This window comes from Lynx canadensis, chromosome D4, assembly GCF_007474595.2.
Source record: "Lynx canadensis isolate LIC74 chromosome D4, mLynCan4.pri.v2, whole genome shotgun sequence".
NCBI classification, from domain to species: Eukaryota; Metazoa; Chordata; class Mammalia; order Carnivora; family Felidae; genus Lynx; species Lynx canadensis.
Window position 1 is genome coordinate 83,549,254 of NC_044315.2, and position 21,215 is coordinate 83,570,468.

The 21,215-nt window shown below is 39.2% G+C and overlaps 1 protein-coding gene across 2 annotated transcripts in view; it reads right to left on the bottom strand.

The window, feature by feature from the left end:
* NR6A1 (nuclear receptor subfamily 6 group A member 1) overlaps positions 1–19,835 on the bottom strand; it is a 68,782-nt gene extending 48,947 nt beyond the window's left edge. For both annotated transcript variants that reach the window (XM_032595536.1, XM_030293256.1), the window contains exon 1: positions 19,540–19,835. In XM_032595536.1, the coding sequence (XP_032451427.1) occupies positions 19,540–19,555 (16 nt within the window). In that variant the 5' untranslated portion in view covers positions 19,556–19,835. The remainder of the gene's footprint in view (positions 1–19,539) is intronic.
* Between the last annotated feature and the right edge of the window lie 1,380 nt (positions 19,836–21,215).

The following is a 21,215-nucleotide window of genomic DNA, read 5'->3' on the forward strand; positions in this document are numbered from 1 at the left end:
TGTTACTGCTGCCTTTTTTCCCCCAAACCAAAGAAACAACAGGAGTCGAAACAAAATCTACGAAACAAAAAACTAACTAGATGTATTCTTACCATCCTGTGAGTGATCACTTAGTATCTCCATATTAGCAACTAGTTCTACTTTAATTTGGTTAAATACAGATAAAAGCCTGTTACCAAAATTTCTCTTGCATTCACATCTCCACTCAGCCCTACTGTTACAAAAATACCTCTCCACCCCAAGAAGGACATTTTACTCATTCCAAGGGCTCAGGTTACGCAAATTACAAATGGAAACTGATTTTTATCAAAACCTGCTTTTCAGACTGTGATGAAGGCCAGATTTAGGAAATGGAGAGTACAGCTGCTTACTTGACCAAAATTATACTGACAACTAAGGCAATCTGGAACTTGCCTGGCTAAAAAGTATTTAAAACAATTTCAACTGGATTACTGGTTCTAACTCCCCCGATGAGCTGCACATTCTAAATACGACTGATTGCACTCAGTTTCACAGGTCACAACCACCTGAAATGAAGTCCTTGAAACTGGGAACAGATACCCTCAAAATTTCATCTGTAAACATAGAATTTAAACAGAAATGAGTGAAAATCATGAGAATCCTCCTCAACCCATATTCCTCCTCTACTGCACATACCACTATAAAAATCCATTTCCAGAGGCCACATATGGAGGATCTCAGAGGAGATTTTTTTTTTAAATGTTATCAGTTGAATGAAAACAAGTGAGCAGTTCACAAGATTGGCATGGACTAGGTGTTAGGAGTTATCCTTACAGGTCACTGAATAAAAGATGGGAAAGACAAAAAAGGGGGGGGGGGTGCCTGGCTGACTCAGTCTGTGGAGTATGCAACTCTTGAACTCAGGGTTGTGAGTTTGAGCCTTGTGCTGTGTGTAGCGCTAAGGGCTAAGGGGAGGGAGGGAGAGAGAAAGAGAAAGAGAGAGAGAAAGAGAGAGAAATAAAGAAAAAGAAAGAAAAGAAAAAAAGAAAAGAGAAAAAAGAAAAAAGACAAGACATGACACAACAAGACAAGACAAGACAAGACAAGACAAGACAAGACAAGACAAGACAAGACAAGACAAGGGGCATCTGGGTGGCTCAGTCAGTTAAGCAGCAGATTTTGGCTCAGGTCATGATGTCATGGTTCGTGAGTTCGAGCCCCACATCAGGCTCTGTGCTGACAGCTCTCAGCCTGAAGCCTGCTTTGGATTCTGTGTCTCTTTCTTTCTGCCCCTCCCCTGCTCATACTCTGTCTCACTCTCTCTCAAAAATAAACATTAAAAAAAATAAATAAGAAAAACAAAAGACAAAAGAAAATGTTACTGTCATTAACTGCTTAGGCCTGAACACAAAGATGAAATTGTTCACAAATTACAATTAGCTGAAGCCACAGGAAATAAAAGAGTCCAGAGAAAATGCTACCCCATTACTCAACAGCTAGGGCCAAGAAAATAAAAATTCAGACCACAGTCCCTAATTCCTTCCTGTCACTCTCTTATATGTAGGAACCTTTGAATTAGGAATCAGGTTTTTATTTGTAGTGAAACAGTTTTCATATTCATGTCAATTTAGGTTTTCCAGTTGGAGATAAGACCCTGCAAATCTGTGGTTTGTCCTATTTGGATTGCTACTGGAAACTTTGAAGGGATCCCTTATTCATTTAGGGAAAAAAAAAAGAGTTGGTTGAGCCTGGGGAGTCTTCTCTGAAAAAAATATATAGATATTTCATTAATAACTTGGATCCATGCACTATAGCTCTCAACAAGTATTTCTGAAATTGGAAGTATAGAGACTGATTCCCTATGTAATAATTATTACTTCCTCCTTCAAATCATCTCTTGACATTGATTCATTGAATAAATATTTGAGAGCTCCCCTGAGCTCTTCACATGTACCTCACCAAAGTGGAGGACACAGATATGAATCCCACAATTTCAATACAGAGCAGTCAACACTAAACTACAAAGAGAAGATATACTGGGCACAGAGAAATGAGTGATTCTAGAGCTAGATGAGGAAGCCAAAGGAAAGATTATCTAGAAAGTGTCACCTGAACTGGGCCTTAGAGCACAAGTATGTCAAAGGGAATTTCAGCCTGAGGGAACAGTGCAGGCAAGAGGCTTGCTGGCAGTAGGTATTTAAATGTATTTTAGGGGTGTGGTTGTCTGAGATAGAAGGAGGTGAGGAAGGCCTTGATGAATGCTAGAACTTGCAATTCCAGAGTTAGACTGACTTGGAGTCTTCTGTAGGGAGGCTACAGGAATGCATGAGATTGTCAGAAGGCAGTAGACGGTAAGAGAATAGAATATGTAATAGACATCTTTTGGGCTGTCTTCTCAGCTTACAAGAATCCTCTTTTCTTTGAGAACAGCCACTGCCCTGGCCTGTAAGGCACCAAGTTTGCACTGCTAGATAAGCTGACTAGAAGAGGTAATGGCTACCGCTAACTAGACTGAAAAAAGACAATGGCCCAAGTTGGTTCAATGAAATTTTCTGTTCCTAAGACTTTATAATGGGGACAAATGGATTGCTAGCTTCTGATGGAACTGTAAATGTGACCAGTGAGATGGTCTTGTTCTAGAAAAGGAGAGGATGCTCATCTCTGGTACTGGTGGCGATGAGGGGTGGGGATAAAGTGAATCGGAAGTGCTATACCTCATGGTTTATAAGAGTTGCCAGTAGTTGCTATGACTCCTGAAGCTTAAATATGTAATAGAAACATACTGGTCTCAATTCAATCTCAATCCAATCTGAACAAGCCTGCTTTCTCCCTTTTTTCACCAAGAGTTTTATAGCCTTTGGAGTTTAATACCACTAGTCCCAACAAGTGACTAACTGCATACTTACATGATTTCCAGTCCCCTTATCATACTGATCATCTGCCTTTCCCTCTGGACATGTGCCTGCTTGTAAGGATCATATGAAAATAAATTGCTCAGAATCTACTGTGGCTTGGGGCACCTGGCTGGTTCAAGTCAGCAGAGCATGCAACTCCTGATCTCGAGGCTGTAAGTTCAAGCCCCGCACTGGATGTAGAGAGTACTTAAAAATAAAATAATAAAAAAGAATCTACTGTTGCTTGATGAGTCCAGAGCAGAGAGGGAGTCTATTCTTCCTATTCCCTTTTGTATACCAGGTTTTGGGTTTTTTTTCTAAAGACTTAAAAAAATTTTTAAGTAATCTCTATACCCAACATGGGGCTTGAACTCACAACCCCAAGATCAAGAGTTGTATACTCCACTGACTGAGCCTAGGCATCCCTACTGTATTTTTAATTAATATAAATCCGGTTTATCACCTTTAAGGCAGGTGTAATGTATTTGTGAAAGTATACACTATACTGCGTAAAAGATAATGGATTATGGGGCGCCTGGGTGGCTCAGTCGGTTGGGCGGCGACTTCAGCTCAGGTCACGATCTCACGGTCCGTGAGTTCGAGCCCCGCGTAGGGCTCTGGGCTGATGGCTCAGAGCCTGGAGCCTGCTTCCGATTCTGTGTCTCCCTCTCTCTCTGCCCCTCCCCCGTTCATGCTCTGTCTCTGTCTCAAAAATAAATAAACGTTAAAAAAAATTTTTTTTTTAAATAAAAAATAAAAAAAAGATAATGGATTACTATTATTTATCAATACTTAGTGTATACAAATACAAACTCAGATCCCCTAAGCTTTTTTTCATGTTTGCTGCTAGGCAGCCTCATTCACAACCTGTAATGATAAGCTTAGTTAGGCCTTGGCACCAAATACAAGATTTCGTTTATTGCTTTGTCTGAGTCGCCCTGATGTTCCTGACTGTTTAGATGGTATGAGCTTTCCCTCCTAGCTTTGGCTCATCAATAGAAGCCGATGACCCACATTCTATATCTGTACTTCCAGCTTTTATACAAAATTGGTAGGATGAAGCTAGGCTTATGACCTCAGGCTGGTCATTTCTCTACACATTAAAAAGTAATATAGTAAATACAGTAATTTTTATATCAAAATTTATATTTTTTAGCTCTGGTTTGATATTTATACTCGCCTCCCCCAGTTTTACTGAGATGTAACTGACATACGAGCACTGTATAAATTTAAAGTGCACAGCATAATGACCTCACTTACATATACTGTGAAATAATTACCACAAAACACCGTGATTAAGAGGATAAGCCATGAAGTCAAACTGTCTGAATTAAAATCTCAGCTTTTACATTTATTAAATGTATGGTCATATTGCTTCAGTTCTCTCATCTATAAAATGAAGATAATGATAGTACTTATATCACTAGGTTTCTGTGAGGATTGAGTTAGAACAGAGTTAATACATACAAAGTTCCTGGCACATAGTAAATGCTCAATAGGGGCAACTGGCTGGCTTAGTTGGTAGAGCATGCAACTCTTGATCTCGGGGTTGTAAGTTCAAGCTCCACGTATAAAAATTACATTAAAAAATTAAATCTTTGTTTATTAAAAAAACAGTTTTTTAAATGTTCATTTATTTTTGAGAGAGAGAGAGAGAGTGTGTGAGAGGTGGAGGGGCAGAGAGAGAGGGAGACACAGAATCTGAAGCAGGCTCCAGGTTCTGAGCTGTTAGCACAAAGCCTGATGCAGGGCTCGAACCCACAAACTGTGAGATCATGACCTAAGCCAAAGTCAGATGCTTAACCGACTGAGCCACCCAGGTGCCCCCTCCCAAAATTAAATCTTTAAAATGAAAAAAAAAAAAAAAAAGCTCAATAAATGTAAGCTAGTATTATTACTATTATCATATCATCACCATTTTGTCTCAGGATATTTATCAGTAAAATGAGGACAGTGATTCCTCCTGAAAAGTTCCTACAAGGACTATATAGGAATGTAAAACAAAGTGCCATATGTATATATTCTAAAGCTCAGGGTGCCTATGAAGAAGGATCGTAATTCACCTGAGTGATGTCTAACTCTGGCATGCCTGAGGCCTACTGGGTTTGCCTATCAATCAGGTATTGATATAGTAGCTTCACATCTCTGGCTTTCTTCAGCAGCTTGATTGCTCCCCTTCACATCTATCTAAGTTTTGGAGATTACTGCTTGGGTTAGAGAACCAAAAATTTATTTATTGAGCTTTTGTAGTAAATTATCTTTGCAGTTATTTTGTTTTTATGTTTTATTTTTGCTGTAATTATAAAGTCAAAAGAAAACGCAACCCCGCTTTGCATCCTAGCTAGTCACTATTTTAGCTGTGTGATCATCTCTCTGAGCTTGTTTCCTCATCTATAAAGATAAAAATATTCATCTTACAGAATTGCTGTGAAAATGAAGCGATTAAAATATGTAATAGGCCTGTAGAGTACTAGAAATGAAGATACGGATCAACAAATGTAGTTGCTTTTTATTATGCTATGGTTATTATTTCTCCACCCAGATGCCACAGCTCTTTTTAGAAATATCTTCCATGGGTGTCTGGCTGGCTCAGAGCATGCAACTCTATCTCAAGGTTGTAAATTCAAGCCCCATATTGGGAACAGAGATTACTTAAAAATAAAACCCTGGGTACAAAACAGATGGACAAAAGGGAAGGGAAGCAAAAATAATATAAAAACAGAGAGGGAGACAAAGCTTAAGAGACTCTTTTTTTTTTTTTTCAACGTTTATTTATTTTTGGGACAGAGAGAGACAGAGCACGAACGGGGGAGGGGCAGAGAGAGAGGGAGACACAGAATCGGAAGCAGGCTCCAGGCTCTGAGCCATCAGCCCAGAGCCCGATGCGGGGCTCGAACTCACGGACCGCGAGATCGTGACCTGGCTGAAGTCGGACGCTTAACCGACTGCGCCACCCAGGCGCCCAAGAGACTCTTAAATACAGAGAACAAACTGAGGGTTGCTGGGAAGGTGTCAGGTGGGGGGATGGGCTAAATGGATGGGGGCAATAAGGAGGACACTTGTGATAAGTGCTGGGTGTTATACGTGAGTGATGAATCACTAAATTCTATTCCTGAAATCATTATTACACTATATATTAACTAACCTGGATTTAAATGAAATAAAATAAAAATAAAAAAATAAGTAAAACACGGGGCAGCTGGGTGGCTCAGTCAGTTGGGTGTCCAACTTCAGCTCAGGTCATGGTCCCACAGCTCATGAGTTCAAGCCCGGCGTCGGGCTCTGTGCTGACAGCTCAGAGCCTGGAGCCTTCTTCAGATTCTGTCTGTCTCTCTCTCTCTACCCTCCTCCACTCATGCTTATCTCTGTCTCAAAAATAAACAAACATTAAAAAAAATTTAAAAAAATAAGTAAAACAAGCTGTAGGTAAAATCAATTTTAAAATATTAAATAAATAAATAAATAAATAAATAAATAAATAAATAAATAAAATTAGGAAAAATATATACATATATATATAAATAAAATTTTGGGGGCACCTGGGTGACTCAGTTGGCTGAGCATCTGACTTCATCTCAGGTCATGATCTCATGGTTCATGAGTTTGAGCCCTGCATCAGGCTCTCTGCTGTCAGCGCAGAGCCCGCTTTGGATCCTATCCCTACCACTCCCCTCTGGCACCTCCCCCACTTGTGCATGCTTGCGCGTTCTCTCTCAAAAATAAATAAATGTGAAAAAAAAAAGATTTTAAAAATGCGTTTTAGGGGTCCCTAGGTGGCTCAGTTGGTTATGCGTCCGACACTTGGTTTCAGTTCAGGTCATGATGTCACGGTTTCCTGAATTTGAGCCCCATTGTGCTGACACCACAGAGCCTGCTTGGGACTCTTCCCCGCAACACACACACCCCACCTCACTCACCCTGTCTCTGTCTCTCCCAAAAATAAATAAACAAACTTGAAAAAAAAATGCATTTTAAAAATAAATAAATAAAATCTTGGGGCACCTGGGTGGCTCAGTCCGTTAAGTGTCTGACTTCAGCTCAGGTCATAGTATCACGGTAAGTTCAAGCCTCACATCCGACTCTCTGCTGTCAGTGTGGAGCCCCCTTCAGATCCCCTGTCCCCCTCTCTGCCCCTCCCCTGCTCACGTGCACTCTCTCAAAAATAAAGAGTGAAAAAATTTTAGCAATAAAATAAAATCTTTTAAAAATAAAGAAAGAGGGGCACCTGGGTGGCTCAGTCGGTTGAGTGTCCGACTTCGGCTCAGGTCATGATCTCACGGTCCGTGAGTTTGAGCCCCGCGTCGGGCTCTGTGCTGACAGCTCAGAGCCTGGAGCCTGCTTCTGATTCTGTGTCTCCCTTTCTCTGACCCTCCCCCGTTCATGCTCTGTCTCTCTCTGTCTCAAAGATAAATAAACGTTAAAAAAAATTAAAAAAAAAATAAATAAAAATAAAAATAAAGAAAGAAATATCTTCCATGCTTTTGAGTTTAATTTACAGGTCTCTGTTAGCAAGGTGAAAATACACATAGTGCAATTCTACCAAATGGTTAAGGCAGAGCTGCCAAAAATCTCTTTTAGGAAAGTGCGCATACACAAAATTGTCTTTGCATTCATTTCAAAGAGGCTCTCAGGGACTTCCATTATAGTGTAGCTTCCAACTGTTAAAATCTTGTGCTTCTACTGTCAAACACTGAATTAGAGACTGATCTGGCTACTGAAGGTTTCACCTATGAGGATATTACTGACTTTGAGAGTTGATGTGTTTACTGTTATGCATATTACCATTTGTGACTTCTCTGATTATGTGATCCTGGACTTTGCAGTCGTTAAATTTCAAAGCCAGAGGGGGCTTGAGAAACACTAGTTCCGCAACCTAGAGGAACTGAGGTCCAGAAAATTAATTAGTGCATGTTTACATAAGTAACCTCTACACTGTAGCTACCTCTGCATTTCATCTGGTTCAAAAAAAATTTTTTTAACATTTATTTATTTTTGAGACAGGACAGACAGAGCACGAGCAGGGGAGGGGCAGAGAGAAAGGGAGACACAGAATAGGAAGCAGGCTCCAGGCTCTGAACTGTTAGTACAGAGACTGACGCAGGGCTCAAACTCTCAAGTTGTGAGATCATGACCTGAGCTGAAGTCGGATGCTTAGCCAACTGAGCTACCCAGGTGCCCCTCAACTAGTTTTTAAATGACCTATGTAGAGGCACCTGGGTGGCTTAGTCGGTTGAGCATCTGACTCTTGATTTCAGCTTAGGTCATGACCCCAGGGTCATGGGATCGAGCCCCATGTTGGGGCTCCATGCTCAGTGCAGAGCCTGCTTGAGATTCTCTCTCTCTCCCTCTGCCCCTCCCCTGCTCACATGTGCATTCACTCACTCTCTCTGAAAAAAAGAGGGGGCGCATCTGGGTGGCTCATTTGGTTAAGCGTCTGACTTTGGCTCAGGTCATGATCTCACAGTTCATGAGTTCAAGCCCTGCGTCAGGCTCTGTGCTGACAGCTCAGAGCCTGGAGCTGCTTTAGATTCTGTGTCTCCCTCTCGCTCTACCCCTCCCCTGCTTGTGCTCTGTTTCTGTCTCTCTCTCAAAAATAAAAATAAACATTTAAAAAAACATATTAAAAAAATAAAATAAAATAATTTTTAATTATAAATAAATAAATAACCTATGTATCTACAACGCTCAATGGCTATTATTCTAGATCACATGAATTTGCACACCAAGCTTTCTATTCTAGTAAACTAGTAACTCTTTGCAGAAATTGGGAATACTGTGGAATCATCTTTAGTGTTAAAGTGTTCAAGGCAACTTTCTGAAATTTAAATATCAGAAATGAATATTAGATGGGCCTCAGAATTGCTATATAGTTTCACAGTGAAATCCTTAAAATATATATGTAAACTCTATGTGGACCAGCACTTTATCTGTCCTGATCACTGCAAGGGCCTATCCACATAGGCTTATAAACTGAAAGTACTCAGGAATGTTTGCTGAATGAATGAAAGAAATTGGACAAGTATCTGAATTCTTTCCTTTTTCTAACACTTTTCTACCTTGGCTTTCAGAATACCATTCTCCAAGTTTTCCTACTTTCTCCCAGACTACTAGTTTCTCAATCTTTTACAGAATATCTTTGGAACTCCTGGATGTTGACATATCTTCAGGGGTTGATCCCTGGACATCCTTTCCACCAATATCCTCTCTTTAAAGGACTCAATCTTCCATTTATATTGTGACAATTCCCCTAACGTGCATCTTTAACCAAAAACTTCCCTTGAGTTCCAGACTTTGACATCTAAACTGCCTTATATTTAACACTCTATCTGGCTTTCTAACAGTCATCTCAAACTTACCGAACGTAATTCTAGATTCTATTCCTGTGTCCTATATCAACATGTTTCTTGGTAACATTCTCCATATTACTAACTGAAACCAATACCAATTAGTTGCTCAAGCCTAAAATCTAGGAGTCATTCCTTAATCCCTTTACTTTGTTTTATATTCCGTCATCCAAATCATCAACAAATCCTATCAATTCTCCCTCCAAAACAGATCTCAAATTTACTCTCCATCTCTAGTACTACTGGCCCTAGTTTAAGCTACCATCATTTCTCACTTGGATGACCATTTGGTCTACTATTGGCCTCCCTACAATCCATTTTCTAACCCATCCCCAGTGTGGTAGGGGGTGGGAAGGGTCTTTTAAAAATCTGCTCAACCCACTTCAGATGAGCACAAGCCCTACTTCAGGCGAGCCCTGCTTCTCTCTCTCCTTCTCTCTGCCCCTCATGGGATTCTCTATCTCTCTGTCCCCTCACTAACTTGTGCACTCTCTTGCTCTCTCAAAAATAAATAAATAAATGAATTAATTAATTAATTAAATGCTCAAAAAACCTTTTAAAATAAAAATAATATTTAAAAACAATCTGCTCAAAATGCTCTAATTACTTCCTTTTGCACTTCAAGTAAATTCCATTGCCCTATATGATCAAGCCCTATCCTAATTCTCTGACCTGATCTAATAATTCTACCCTTCCTCTACTCACTATGCCATATACTGGAAATAATCCTTTCTCATTGTCAAGAGAGCAATTTATATCTAGGGAGAGGATTACAGAGGGCTAAATCATAATATATCAATTCAACTGTTTAAACATTCCTAAATCCCACAAGGCACTGCAGAATTGTGAGAAAAACCCACGTGTCATAAAGTACAGGTTGGCTATTAAAGAAAAAGGCTGAGCATTGTAAAAGATATGATGCAAAATCTATGGTTTTAAGAATTGCCTGGAAGGGGCTCAGTCAGTTAAGGGTCCAACTCTTGATTTTGGCTCAGGTCATGATCTCACAGTTGGGAGAGCGCCTTGTGTCCGGCTCCATGTTGGGCGTGGAGTCTGCTTAAGATTCTCTCTCTCCTTCTGCCCCTCCCCTGCTCACACACATGCTTGCACATATTCTCTCTCAAAAAACTAAAAGTAAAAATTGCCTCAAAATATTAGCGAATGGCTTCCATAACTACTAACTGTATGCCCTTTCCATCTTTAGTAAGTAAAGAACTCTCAAAATTCAATGATAAGGATTAAAAAAAAAAACAAAAGTAAAAGACTTGGACACTACATCAAAGAGGACATGTGACTGGTAAATAAGTATATGAAAAAATGTTCAACATCATTAGCCATTAGATAAATGAGATACCACTACATATTAGAATGGATAAGTTTTTAAAATAATACCGAAAAAAAAAATTAGGGAGGGAGCCAAACCATAAGAGACTCTTAAAAACTGAGAATAAACTGAGGGTTGATGGGGGGTGGGAGGGAGGGGAAAGTGGGTGATGGACATTGAGGAGGGCACCTGTTGGGATGAGCACTGGGTGTTGTATGGAAACCAATTTGACAATAAATTTCATATAAATATATAAATAAATAAATAAATAAATTAATTAATTAATTAATTAATAAAATAATACCAAGTCATGATAAAAATCTAGAGCAACCAGAACTCTGGCACCTTTCAAATGAGAATGTAAAATGATACAACCACTATGGAAAACAGGCAGGTTCTTATAAAGTTAATTTTTTTTAAATGTCTTTATATTTGAGAGAGAGAGAGAGAGAGAGAGAGAAAGAGAGAGAGAGAGAGAGAGAGAGAGAGAGAGAGAGAGAGGGAGAGATGGAGACAGAATCTGAAGCAGGCTCCAGGCTTGAGCTCGACACGAGGCTCAAACTCATAGACCTCGAGATCATGACCTGAGCCGAAGTTGGACGCTTTAACTGACTGAGCCACTCAGGAGCCCTGGTTCTTATGAAGTTAAATATATACTTAACCATATGACCCCCTCAAGTCTACTCTTAGTAATTTATCACAGAAAAATTATAACTTAGATTCACACTTAAAACTTGTACATGAATATTTATAGTACCTGTATTCATAATCACCCCAAAGTAGATACCCAAATGTCCTTTAAAAGGTGAATGGATCAACAACTGTACAATGGAATACTATTCAGTAAAAAAAGAATCAACTATTGATAGAGGTTAACAACTTGGATGAATCTCAAAGGCATTATACTGGTGAAAGAAGCCAGCTTTAAAAGGTTACATATTATACACTTCCACTGTCAGGAAGATAAAAAATTAGAGTAACCGAGAACAGACCAGACCAGACCAGACCGTGGTTGCTAGGAGGTCAGGAGTAAGGTGAGGGTATGACCACATAGGGATAGTAGCATGAGGGAGTTTAGGGGGTTAAACTGTTCTGTATCTTGATTGTAGTGGTAGTTTATACAAATCTATATTCAGAGACTGTACACCAACTCAAGACTCCTCAATTTTACTGCATGTTAATTTTAAAATAAAATTTAAAATTTAAAACGTAAACAACTAATACTAAATACTACCAAAACCGCTGTAATATTTTAGTCACTAATCATCAACTATTTCACCTAGATAGAAGTAAAACTACACGGACTACCTCAGTAAAAACATATACAGCTTTCCCTAGACAACTAAAAGAAACTCTTAGTCTTAACTAGTCAAAGAGTCTGGGTAAGATATTATTAGGACTCTATTTCTCCATTCATTAAAAAAATACAACAGACTCCATTTCTGTTTGGAACATTCCCACAGAGCACAGATGACCCTAGGCAGAGGGTATAACTGCTTAAAAGCATTTAACCAAACCCTTTCCCTCTAGAAGACCTGACAATTTGTAACAGGGTTAAGTAAGGCTATAGCATGCTCTCCCTAAATCCCAGCAGCAGTGGTATCCAGGCTTCTAGCTTTGAGGCAGATCTGTGCTCCTTTCTAACAAAGTACTACATTAATCTCTTCAACATATCTGCAAAGGGAGGATTAAGAAGAATGTAAACAGGGCTCTCTTAGGCTCAACAGGGGTAGAGGAATCCATTCACAGACTAAAGCTCTCTCTAGGGCATCCCTTGCATCTAGAACCAACCAATTTTCCTGACCTATATGGGCCTTACTTATAACTCATCCCATACCCAGTCAGGTTGTTTTATATTGCTAGGCCTTTGCTCATGCTCCTCTTTCGGCCTGGGAGACCCTCCCTCCCTTTACTGGCCTGGCAAACGTCAACCAATCCCTCATGATGCCTTCCTGGTTGAAGTCTAACCTGATAGCCCAAACAGAAATGAGCACTCCTACCTCTGCAATAACCTCTGTACCCTCCAGGATTGCTATCATTGTTCCTCCAACACTTGTTGCACTTACCTATTTGTCTCTACTAGGCTATATGGTCCACAGAGCAGACAGAGATTCTTACTTTTTCTGCATCCCTAATGTATACCAAGCACAGAGCAAACACTAGTGAATGTCAGTTGAATGAATGAACAGTATAGCTTCCCTACTTGCAAATCAAAGTGCACAGTTTATAAGAACTCTAGATGACAAACTAGTGGCCCAGTTCAGACACCTTGTGCTAATGCTTAAAAGCTCAGTACTTAGCTCCCTAGGTCCCTGCCCAATTCTAAGGTCTTGGTTAAAGAGAGACCAATTAGCATGCTTTAAGTGAAACCATATGTTCTAGGAGAATGGAAAATGTAGTTGCCACATTTTCTTTTGCTTTACCAAAAGGAAATCTTCTGACCAGATTTAGCTTAATGGGCCCAGAACAGAGACATGTGCATTATTGGAGATTCTCATACTATTTGCCAAAAAGTGCTTTTATAACTACTTCCATGTGTAAAACAATGTTCAGAATAAGTGGTAGAATCTCTCTATATTTATCACTAAGACCAAAAATCATGAAACTTAAACAATGCATAAGCACTCCTTCTCACACCACACACACACAATTTTACTAATGTAGCCATCAGAACCAAACAGTTCTGCTCCCTGAGGCACTGAATCAATATTTTCATAAAACTAGCACTCCTTCCCCCCTACTCCTCAAGACTCCCTAGACATTCATCATTCTCTTACTTTGGGGTAAGACTAATGGTTGGTAGAAATAAAGAACAAAGAAATGGAATTATTTTTCAGCATATGACATATGGTGAACTTTCTATATTAAACCTATTCTATGGTGGGTAGTTTTTCTCTATTATCAGACTGGCAACCTCATGGCAAGTATTTTAGTGTACATGATTCCAAAAGGCAGGTAGGCATGAAACCAAAGATACTGGTATCTGCCTATTCAAAAGGAACCTAGAATCCTAAGCAATTAGCAAGTATCTCATGGCAAAGTTAAAAAACAAAACCCATCAATGCATACGAGAGTGTGTGCATATACATACAGCCAAGACTTCCATGACTAACACCTATTGGGTGCCAAACTTTTCACTTAACATACTCTTTCCACACTGACTCAAGTGCATGCATTTTGGGATTAAATGGCCACTGGGATGATATTTTTTTTTAATGTCCAAAACACGCATTTGCTGTATAGAGTGATTAATGAACTGTAATTGATATTTAATGTTACCCATAACTTATCCACTCCTTTGAAAAGCAAAGCTAGGTTGCTGTAGCCATTACTTTGAAAGAACATGCTGAAACCTCACAAAAGGAAAACATTTTTGCTAACAGTGAATAGGATGCAAACAGAGTAACAGTGTTTAGAGTATTTCCACACTTTTGCCAATTGCAATCCAGGACTCTAATTTTACTATGTTAAGAAAAATATTTGAATATTCTATTTTGGAACCATACATTTGGAAGAGCAAAGACGTTTCCAGAAATATGTAGCTAGCTTATTAAAAAAAAAAAAAAAAGCTAAAGAAATCCAGGGCCCCAAAATGAAAACAAATCCTTCTGCCAGTTTTGAATAATGTTTTTGCAGCCAATGTTCCCCCTCTCCCCGTAATTGTTAGTATCTGTTAAGAAACATTAACATTATTCCAAAAGGGGAGCTACAGTTCTAATTCACCTGTATTCCCAAGGTTTAGAATACAGTAAATGCTCAATGAATGTTGGCTACGTAAGTTATAATTTTATACACAGAGATCAGAATAATGAGCCACTAATACAAGCTCTCAACCCCTAGAAGGCAGGGAGACTGAAGATTCCAAAGTTAAATAGTGCAGTGATTAGCATGCTAACAGTATTCTCAACTTTACCAGCTCATGGTAAAGCTTCTAAGAAGGAGCTATTAAGTATGGCCATAGCCACTGTCTTGGCATCTATTTATCTACCAAACACATGGAAGGAGATGACTAACTTGACTATCCTTTCTTTCCTGACCATTACTTAATCTGCTCACTTAGAGTCCATCCTCTCTTCTTTTTCTTCCAATCAACCAACTGTAAAAGACTCAGGGGGAAAAAAACCTGCAACTTTTGCAGAGACCCTCTCATTACTAATTATTTTTATTAGCTCAGGGATAGATTATTAGCATAGCAACTGGTTGTAAAGGAGAAGGCTCAGCAGCTTGTCTCACTAGTTGTACGGCATTTTCAAGGCTAAATTTCCAAAGGGCCCCTCCCTAAACGTTGCTCATTGAATGGAGGCATGGGGGAGGTGAGAGGCAGGCTTTCCTACTTGGAATATTAAATAGTACCAGCTACAGGCTCACCAAGAATCCTCTCCTTCCTGATCTCCCTAAACTTGCCATTCTTTCAAAACTCATTCCAATTTCAAGGCATGTTAAGCATGTGCTGGGCGCTGTGACAGAGGTTCTCTTATTTAATTCCTATAGCAACCCTGTGAGATTGGTTATTACTATCCCCTGTTGCACCTACGAGGAAATTGAGGCTCACAGAGGTCAAGTGACTTGGCCAAGTGACAGAATCAGGCTGCTGACATTCTCTTTACCCAACACTGGGAAGGCTACATAGCAAAGCAACAGATGCAACCAAGTTTTTATGAGCCATTTGGGCAACAGGGAATGAGTTCTTACCACACAGACCAAGGGATCTGCTCAGAGGCCATGGAAGCTGCAGCAGGTTTTATTTTTGTTTTTGTTTTTGTTTTGTTTTAACACCTAAAAATCCTATAGGAATTCTTCCAGGCCCCAATGACAATTCACAGAGGCCCACCAGTCAGTTGACTCCTGACCTTCCATGCTTCTCATCCTAATTAATGCAAGGTCCTTGGATGACAGTGTGAGCATCAAGACCTTGTTAGAGTTAGCAATGACCTTTACATCTATCAGGCTTTTCAAAATATGTAAAACAGCTGTGCATCAGGAACGCCCCCAAATTCTCAACCTTGAAATAGGAGTAGATGCATTTTTCCTAATTATGGTGTTTTTACCAAGTCTTTGGGAAAGGGCTTTTCACGTGGCTAAAAAATATTTGAGGAGTGGCTTGTTTTTCAATTGCTCAAAAAACCACTGAGGCATGCAGAGAGAAGATCCTTAAAAACGAATGGATTTCATTGGTTTAAAAGGAAATCCCAGTAGCAGGGGAGACAGGGAAAACAAAATGATCTGAAAAAGTCTGGAGGGGAAGAGAGAATATTTGGTTTCCATACTTATGCCTCTAATATCCTTTTGTTCTCCCACCTCATTGTATTAAGGATGCTAAATCAAACATGATTGCAGTGATGTTTGTGTGTGAAAATGACAAAGGCAATGGGATAAAATCCCAACCTCATCTTGAACCCTGAAGACTTTTATGGCTTTTCCTTCCCTAGGCCCTCCCCCTTAAAGCACATTAAAGACCACATTGTTCAAAGGGTCATGGTAGGTTTCATACCCCATTTTAATACAATGTAAACGGTAACTGAACTTCTAAGTTTTGTTAGTAATATTTGTGTATCTCAGGAAAATGTCCATTAAAAGAATTGATCCCTTGGTTTAAATTAAATATTAATGCAGAATTATAATGTATCAGAGAGGCAAAAACAATGATATCAAGGAGAGTCTGTGATGATTAACCTAGATTTTCTTTTAATACATCATTTTTCCCAGAATAAGGGTGGAGGTGAGGGATGGGTTAAAAATATCCAGATGATCTTGTTAAGTGTCTATGTATTTTCTCAAGTCTCAAAACTGTCCAGGTGAATATGTCAGGTCTCAACTCAAGAAGCATAAAATTACACTTGGGGCTCATTTCAAGTGCAGGTCTTTCTCCCCACCCTATTCCATAGTGTATCTGCAAGTCACCTTATGGACCCTAAGTTGGTTTATGCATTTATTCCTGAAAGATTTCAAATGGGGAGAAGGATATTAGAGTCTCTTTATGATTCCATTTTCCACAGCTGTTACCATCAGTTGTCACCAATACTTTGGGGGTTTAGTGGAAGAGAGGCGGCAATGACTCCATTACTCTTTCCAACAGCCATAAAGAATTTGCATCATAAAAGCACCTACTGAACCACTGCCTTAGTCCTCTGAAAAAAGGATACAGTAAAACAGGAATGTTATAGATGGGCTTAGGAAAGAAGAATTCAAAAGATGAAAATCTGGACGGGAGTAAAATTACAACATACTTGGTTGTGCTTTTAAAATCATAATTTCATTGGTGGAACTGCTCACTTTTCCAAGCTCAGGCATCTCTGTTCAATCAATACCCATATGATATTTGTAAAAGGTGGCATGATATCATGACTTCAATGCATTTTAAAATAAGACCTATGATTTTTGAAGATTTCTTGGCTATGAGTCTGGTTTAAATGATCTCAAAATAACACACTAAGAGCATCTGTTTAGTTCAGATGAAGTTTCAAGAGCCAATACCAGCTGCCAGGGGAGGGATTTCACACATGTGTTACTCAAATCCTAACCAAATTTTGTTTTTTTTCATTCCCTTAATGGTGCCTCCAACGCCAGTATGGTAAAGCAAACATTAGAATAAAAAAGAAAGAAGGAAGAAGGGGGGGGGGGGGCAGAAAAAGAAAGAGAAAGAAAAAAGATTACTCAATGCACTGATGCATGTGACTAAGACCAAAATGATCACCCTCTCCAATTCAATACAGTATTAGCATGAGGACAAAAGCCGTTTAAAAATCAATTTGGAGTTATTTCTAGTGGGGACTGCCTGATCCTAGCAAGTTGAGGAATGAGACTATTCCCAACATTAAAAGGGCACTCTTTAAAGTATTTTCTCCTTTAAGAGCAATCTGATTTTCACAAGGAATTCATTTGGTGGCATTGTTTTGGTTTTAGGTGTCTGTCCTGCCAGGCAGGGGCCATGCACAAGGGCTGCATCTATCTTGAAGTGTGCACAATGGCCTCTCTTGCGGCTCACTCTCTGTTATTGATCCTTACAGATGCTCCAAGGCCCTTCCCCCACCTTTCTCCAAATCCCAACCCCCCATTCTGAAAGATAGCTTAAGAAATAAGACTTCCTGCCTAGCGACTGGCAGGGCTGAAAGACCAGATTGTATGACTCCACAGATCAGGCCTGCCACAGTGAAAGCTTGAATAGAGTTAACCCTCTGTGAACTAAAACAAAACATTTGTATGCCCAGCTGTGACAAAGGTTAATTTAAATGGACAAGGGCCCAATATCTAAAACCAGGCAACACTTTTTTACAGTAGCATTTTCACTGCACTCTTTTGTAAGTAGTCTGATTTTGCTTTTTAAGCTTCCAAAGATCTCCTTCAGCTGGGATAATTCATTTTGCTTTGCTAGAATTTTATATGGAAGACTCAGGTGGAAATTTTAAAATTCACTTCCTTGTTTTATAGAAGTCCTTGTTTTAGTACCATAAATTATTTTCTGTCATTGAACAGCCAAGAAAATCAAAGTTTCAATACTTAATTAAATTAGAACTGAGTGAGAACTTTCTCTTCAAATCTTTTTTCTCTTTCAGAACTTGTGGACTATATGACACTAAGAGATTCAAGCTGGCTGGAAAAATATCCAAATCCTCCAGAGCTATCCTTTCCAAACTTACGTAACCACAGCTCTGGTATCTCTGCCTATACTTAAACTCCTATTCCAATGGATCCACAGCAAATCTTACTTCTTAAATGACTCCTTTCCGGAAAAGCTAGTATACCCAGGTTAAAGGAATTTCTGTGAATATTGGGGGAAGAAGAGGAAGCTGTTCAAAATGAAAAATAATAGGTCTTGCATATAACTGATAATTTCAACAAATTTTGTTGTTTCCGCTAATATACATTAAAAACCAATAAAGGTAATAATTCTGGCATATATGGTGCTGGGAAAGAACGCAGAGGGAGTATTACTATAAAGAATAATGTTGTTTGGGAGGAAGTCGGTCCCACTTCCCCAGTTTGTCCATCTTCAGAGTGAGAATGAAACTGCAAAGCTGCCCGTGGCAGATGTTAGCCATGCTGCAAGGGGCTAGGAAGCTTTCCTAGGACTATCTATTTCATTAGTTAATATCCCAGAAATTTACCAACTACCTCAAATCTGAAACTCTTCTGGCTATAGCTCAACAGAGCTTGCCTACAAGAAACCAAACTTTTGGCAAACTCTTAGACTCTATAAACACAGCAAACAAACAGAGCAAATCTTTAATACCAAGAGTCATCTTCTAGCTTTTTCTTTAGCTGTGTATGAATTTTCTGGCCCAAATAATAAAGTTTTGGGGCACTGGGGTTTTTCACACAAGTAGGAGCCAATCTCTGAATACACAAATTGCAATACTTACTAGTTGCTATAATGAAACAGAGAGAGAGAGAGAGAGAGAGAGAGAGAGAGAGAGAGAGAAAGAATAATGAATTTACCCATTTTAAAAACACCCTACTTAAAAAGAAATTAGCAGTGGCTTAGTCTTATACCCCAAACCGTAAAGTATCTAAGTTCCCCCAAAGGAAATGAGGCTACCTTATCAACGGCCTCATGACCCCAATACTATCTATAATTAACAGTACTAAATAAGGCTTTCACAGATGGTGAACTGGATTAAGGAATTTAAAATATAAACAAATTCTGTCAAGAGGTAAGCAGAACAATTTTTTAAAATGTAAACTTTATGTAAGGATTGTGATGAAAAGTGAAGTTTACAATTTTTTTCAAGTCACTGTAAAATTTAAATCCAGTTTTTTTCTTTTTTTTCCCCCCGCTCTCTTAAAATCATCAACCACAACAATTAATTTACTATATTTCTCCCTCGCTCTTCTACATTCCAAAACATTTATACCCAATTGCAATGTATATGAAAACTTATTGGCTGAATTTTGCCAAGACACAAAAAAGGACTGGACTGCCTCCCACCTCCCTCAAGGGTACTATTTGTTCTAAACCTTCAAAGAAAATTTCTAAACCTCAGATTTGGGCCCAAACTTAAACAGTCAATTCCCTTACCTTCCCATGTCTCCATTTCATGCTTCTCGGAGTCTGTTGAGAAGTTCTATCGCAGCCATGAAGAAACAGAGATTACGGGACAAGTCCAGCTTGATGACCACCCTTCCGACACTTGGCCAATTTCTCTCTCTTAGCTGGGACTACGACAGTCATCCTCACAGGTCAGTTTACAAGCCAGTCATGTGATTAGAAAGTTCAGGCGCTAAGGTCACAACGTGTATGGAGTTCGTTTATTACCAAAGGTTATCTAAGTGGAACTGATAGACTTATTTTCTTTCGTTAACAACACTGCCTAGCACGTCTCTCTGAAAAGTATTGTGGAACATTTAATAGGAAATACTCCTCTGGACTTCTTTAAACTGTGATCTTAAAATTAAAAGGCAGCCTTTTAGAAGACTTAGCTTTCATTTAATTTAAAAGGGTTCTAATACCTGGCATTTTTTCTCCTTTTCCTTTCAAGAGCTATTCTATACTATATTTTCCTATATTCTGGATTAGAAATTTTAGAAAGTTGAAATATTTGGCACAAGGAAAACACAAAACAAAAACTCCATGTTATGCATGTATTGGGTTGAAGGGGGAGGGTAAGACTGGGATTCCCTGCTTTTTGTCATTGTAATAAACAATGACAAGGCAAATTCTTCTGAGAAAATTAAAACACGGAACTCTGATATCTGCAGGGTTCACTTTAATTCTGGCCCTTAATTTACATGCTCTGGTTATACACATTCATGTCAAAATGTGGAGAAAGAAAACTAGGTCTGCAAAATCCTTTTAGAATGCACAAAGGTTAGAAATATCATTCCCTGCCCCCAGCCCAAAGCTTAAATCTTTAAAGTAAGCTTCATTCCTTAAAACTCCTAAGATCTTAAGCAATCTTACGCTATGCCTCCCTGATGGTGAACCATACTAGTAACACACAGGGGAGTGTGTTTATGCATATACGCGCTCAAACCTTGCCACAGAGCCACAGAGGCTGGCAAATCTGAGCCATATGCTAATGACAGATGATGTCAAACATTCAGCTATCCATTGAGATGGCAGGAAACAAAAACAGAGCAAGCTCCTCAAAGAAGGTGGGATGATCTAAAGACAGACAGATTCCCAGTGATAAATGCTTTTCAACCATGCAAAATTGTTGCATCCTACGAAATCTCCCTTTCTCCTTAGCCTAGCCTTGGGAATAACTTAAGGCTAGGCACATTTTATAGCAGTGTTCCAGAAAAAAGAGGAGACCCTCCTTGGAGTGGGAGTGGAGTCTGTCACTTGGCAGCCATATAACAGAAGGGCAAATATTGCTACTACTGTTACTAAGAGGGCTTCTCCAACTGAAAGAGACCATTGGGGTTATCTTACAAAGTAGGGCCTAAAGAAAAAGTGACCAATGATTTAGAGAAGAAAAAGGTTATAATTTATCTGCCTAAAAATAAATGTTCTGCTATTACCACCACATACCTCACCCCAACAGAAACACATCAACCAGTTTCCCCACTCCCAGTCTTATAGGAAATTAATAGAGATTTTCTTCTCAGTCTCTGTGGAACTTAACGCAGCTCTCATAATTTTAGTAAAGTGACTATAAAAAGAATGACGGGGGAAAGCTGAATAAGGGGAAAGTGTACCAGCAATTCAATTGGGAACACTCCTTCAAAGGACAGCTCTCTGTCTCCCTGAAG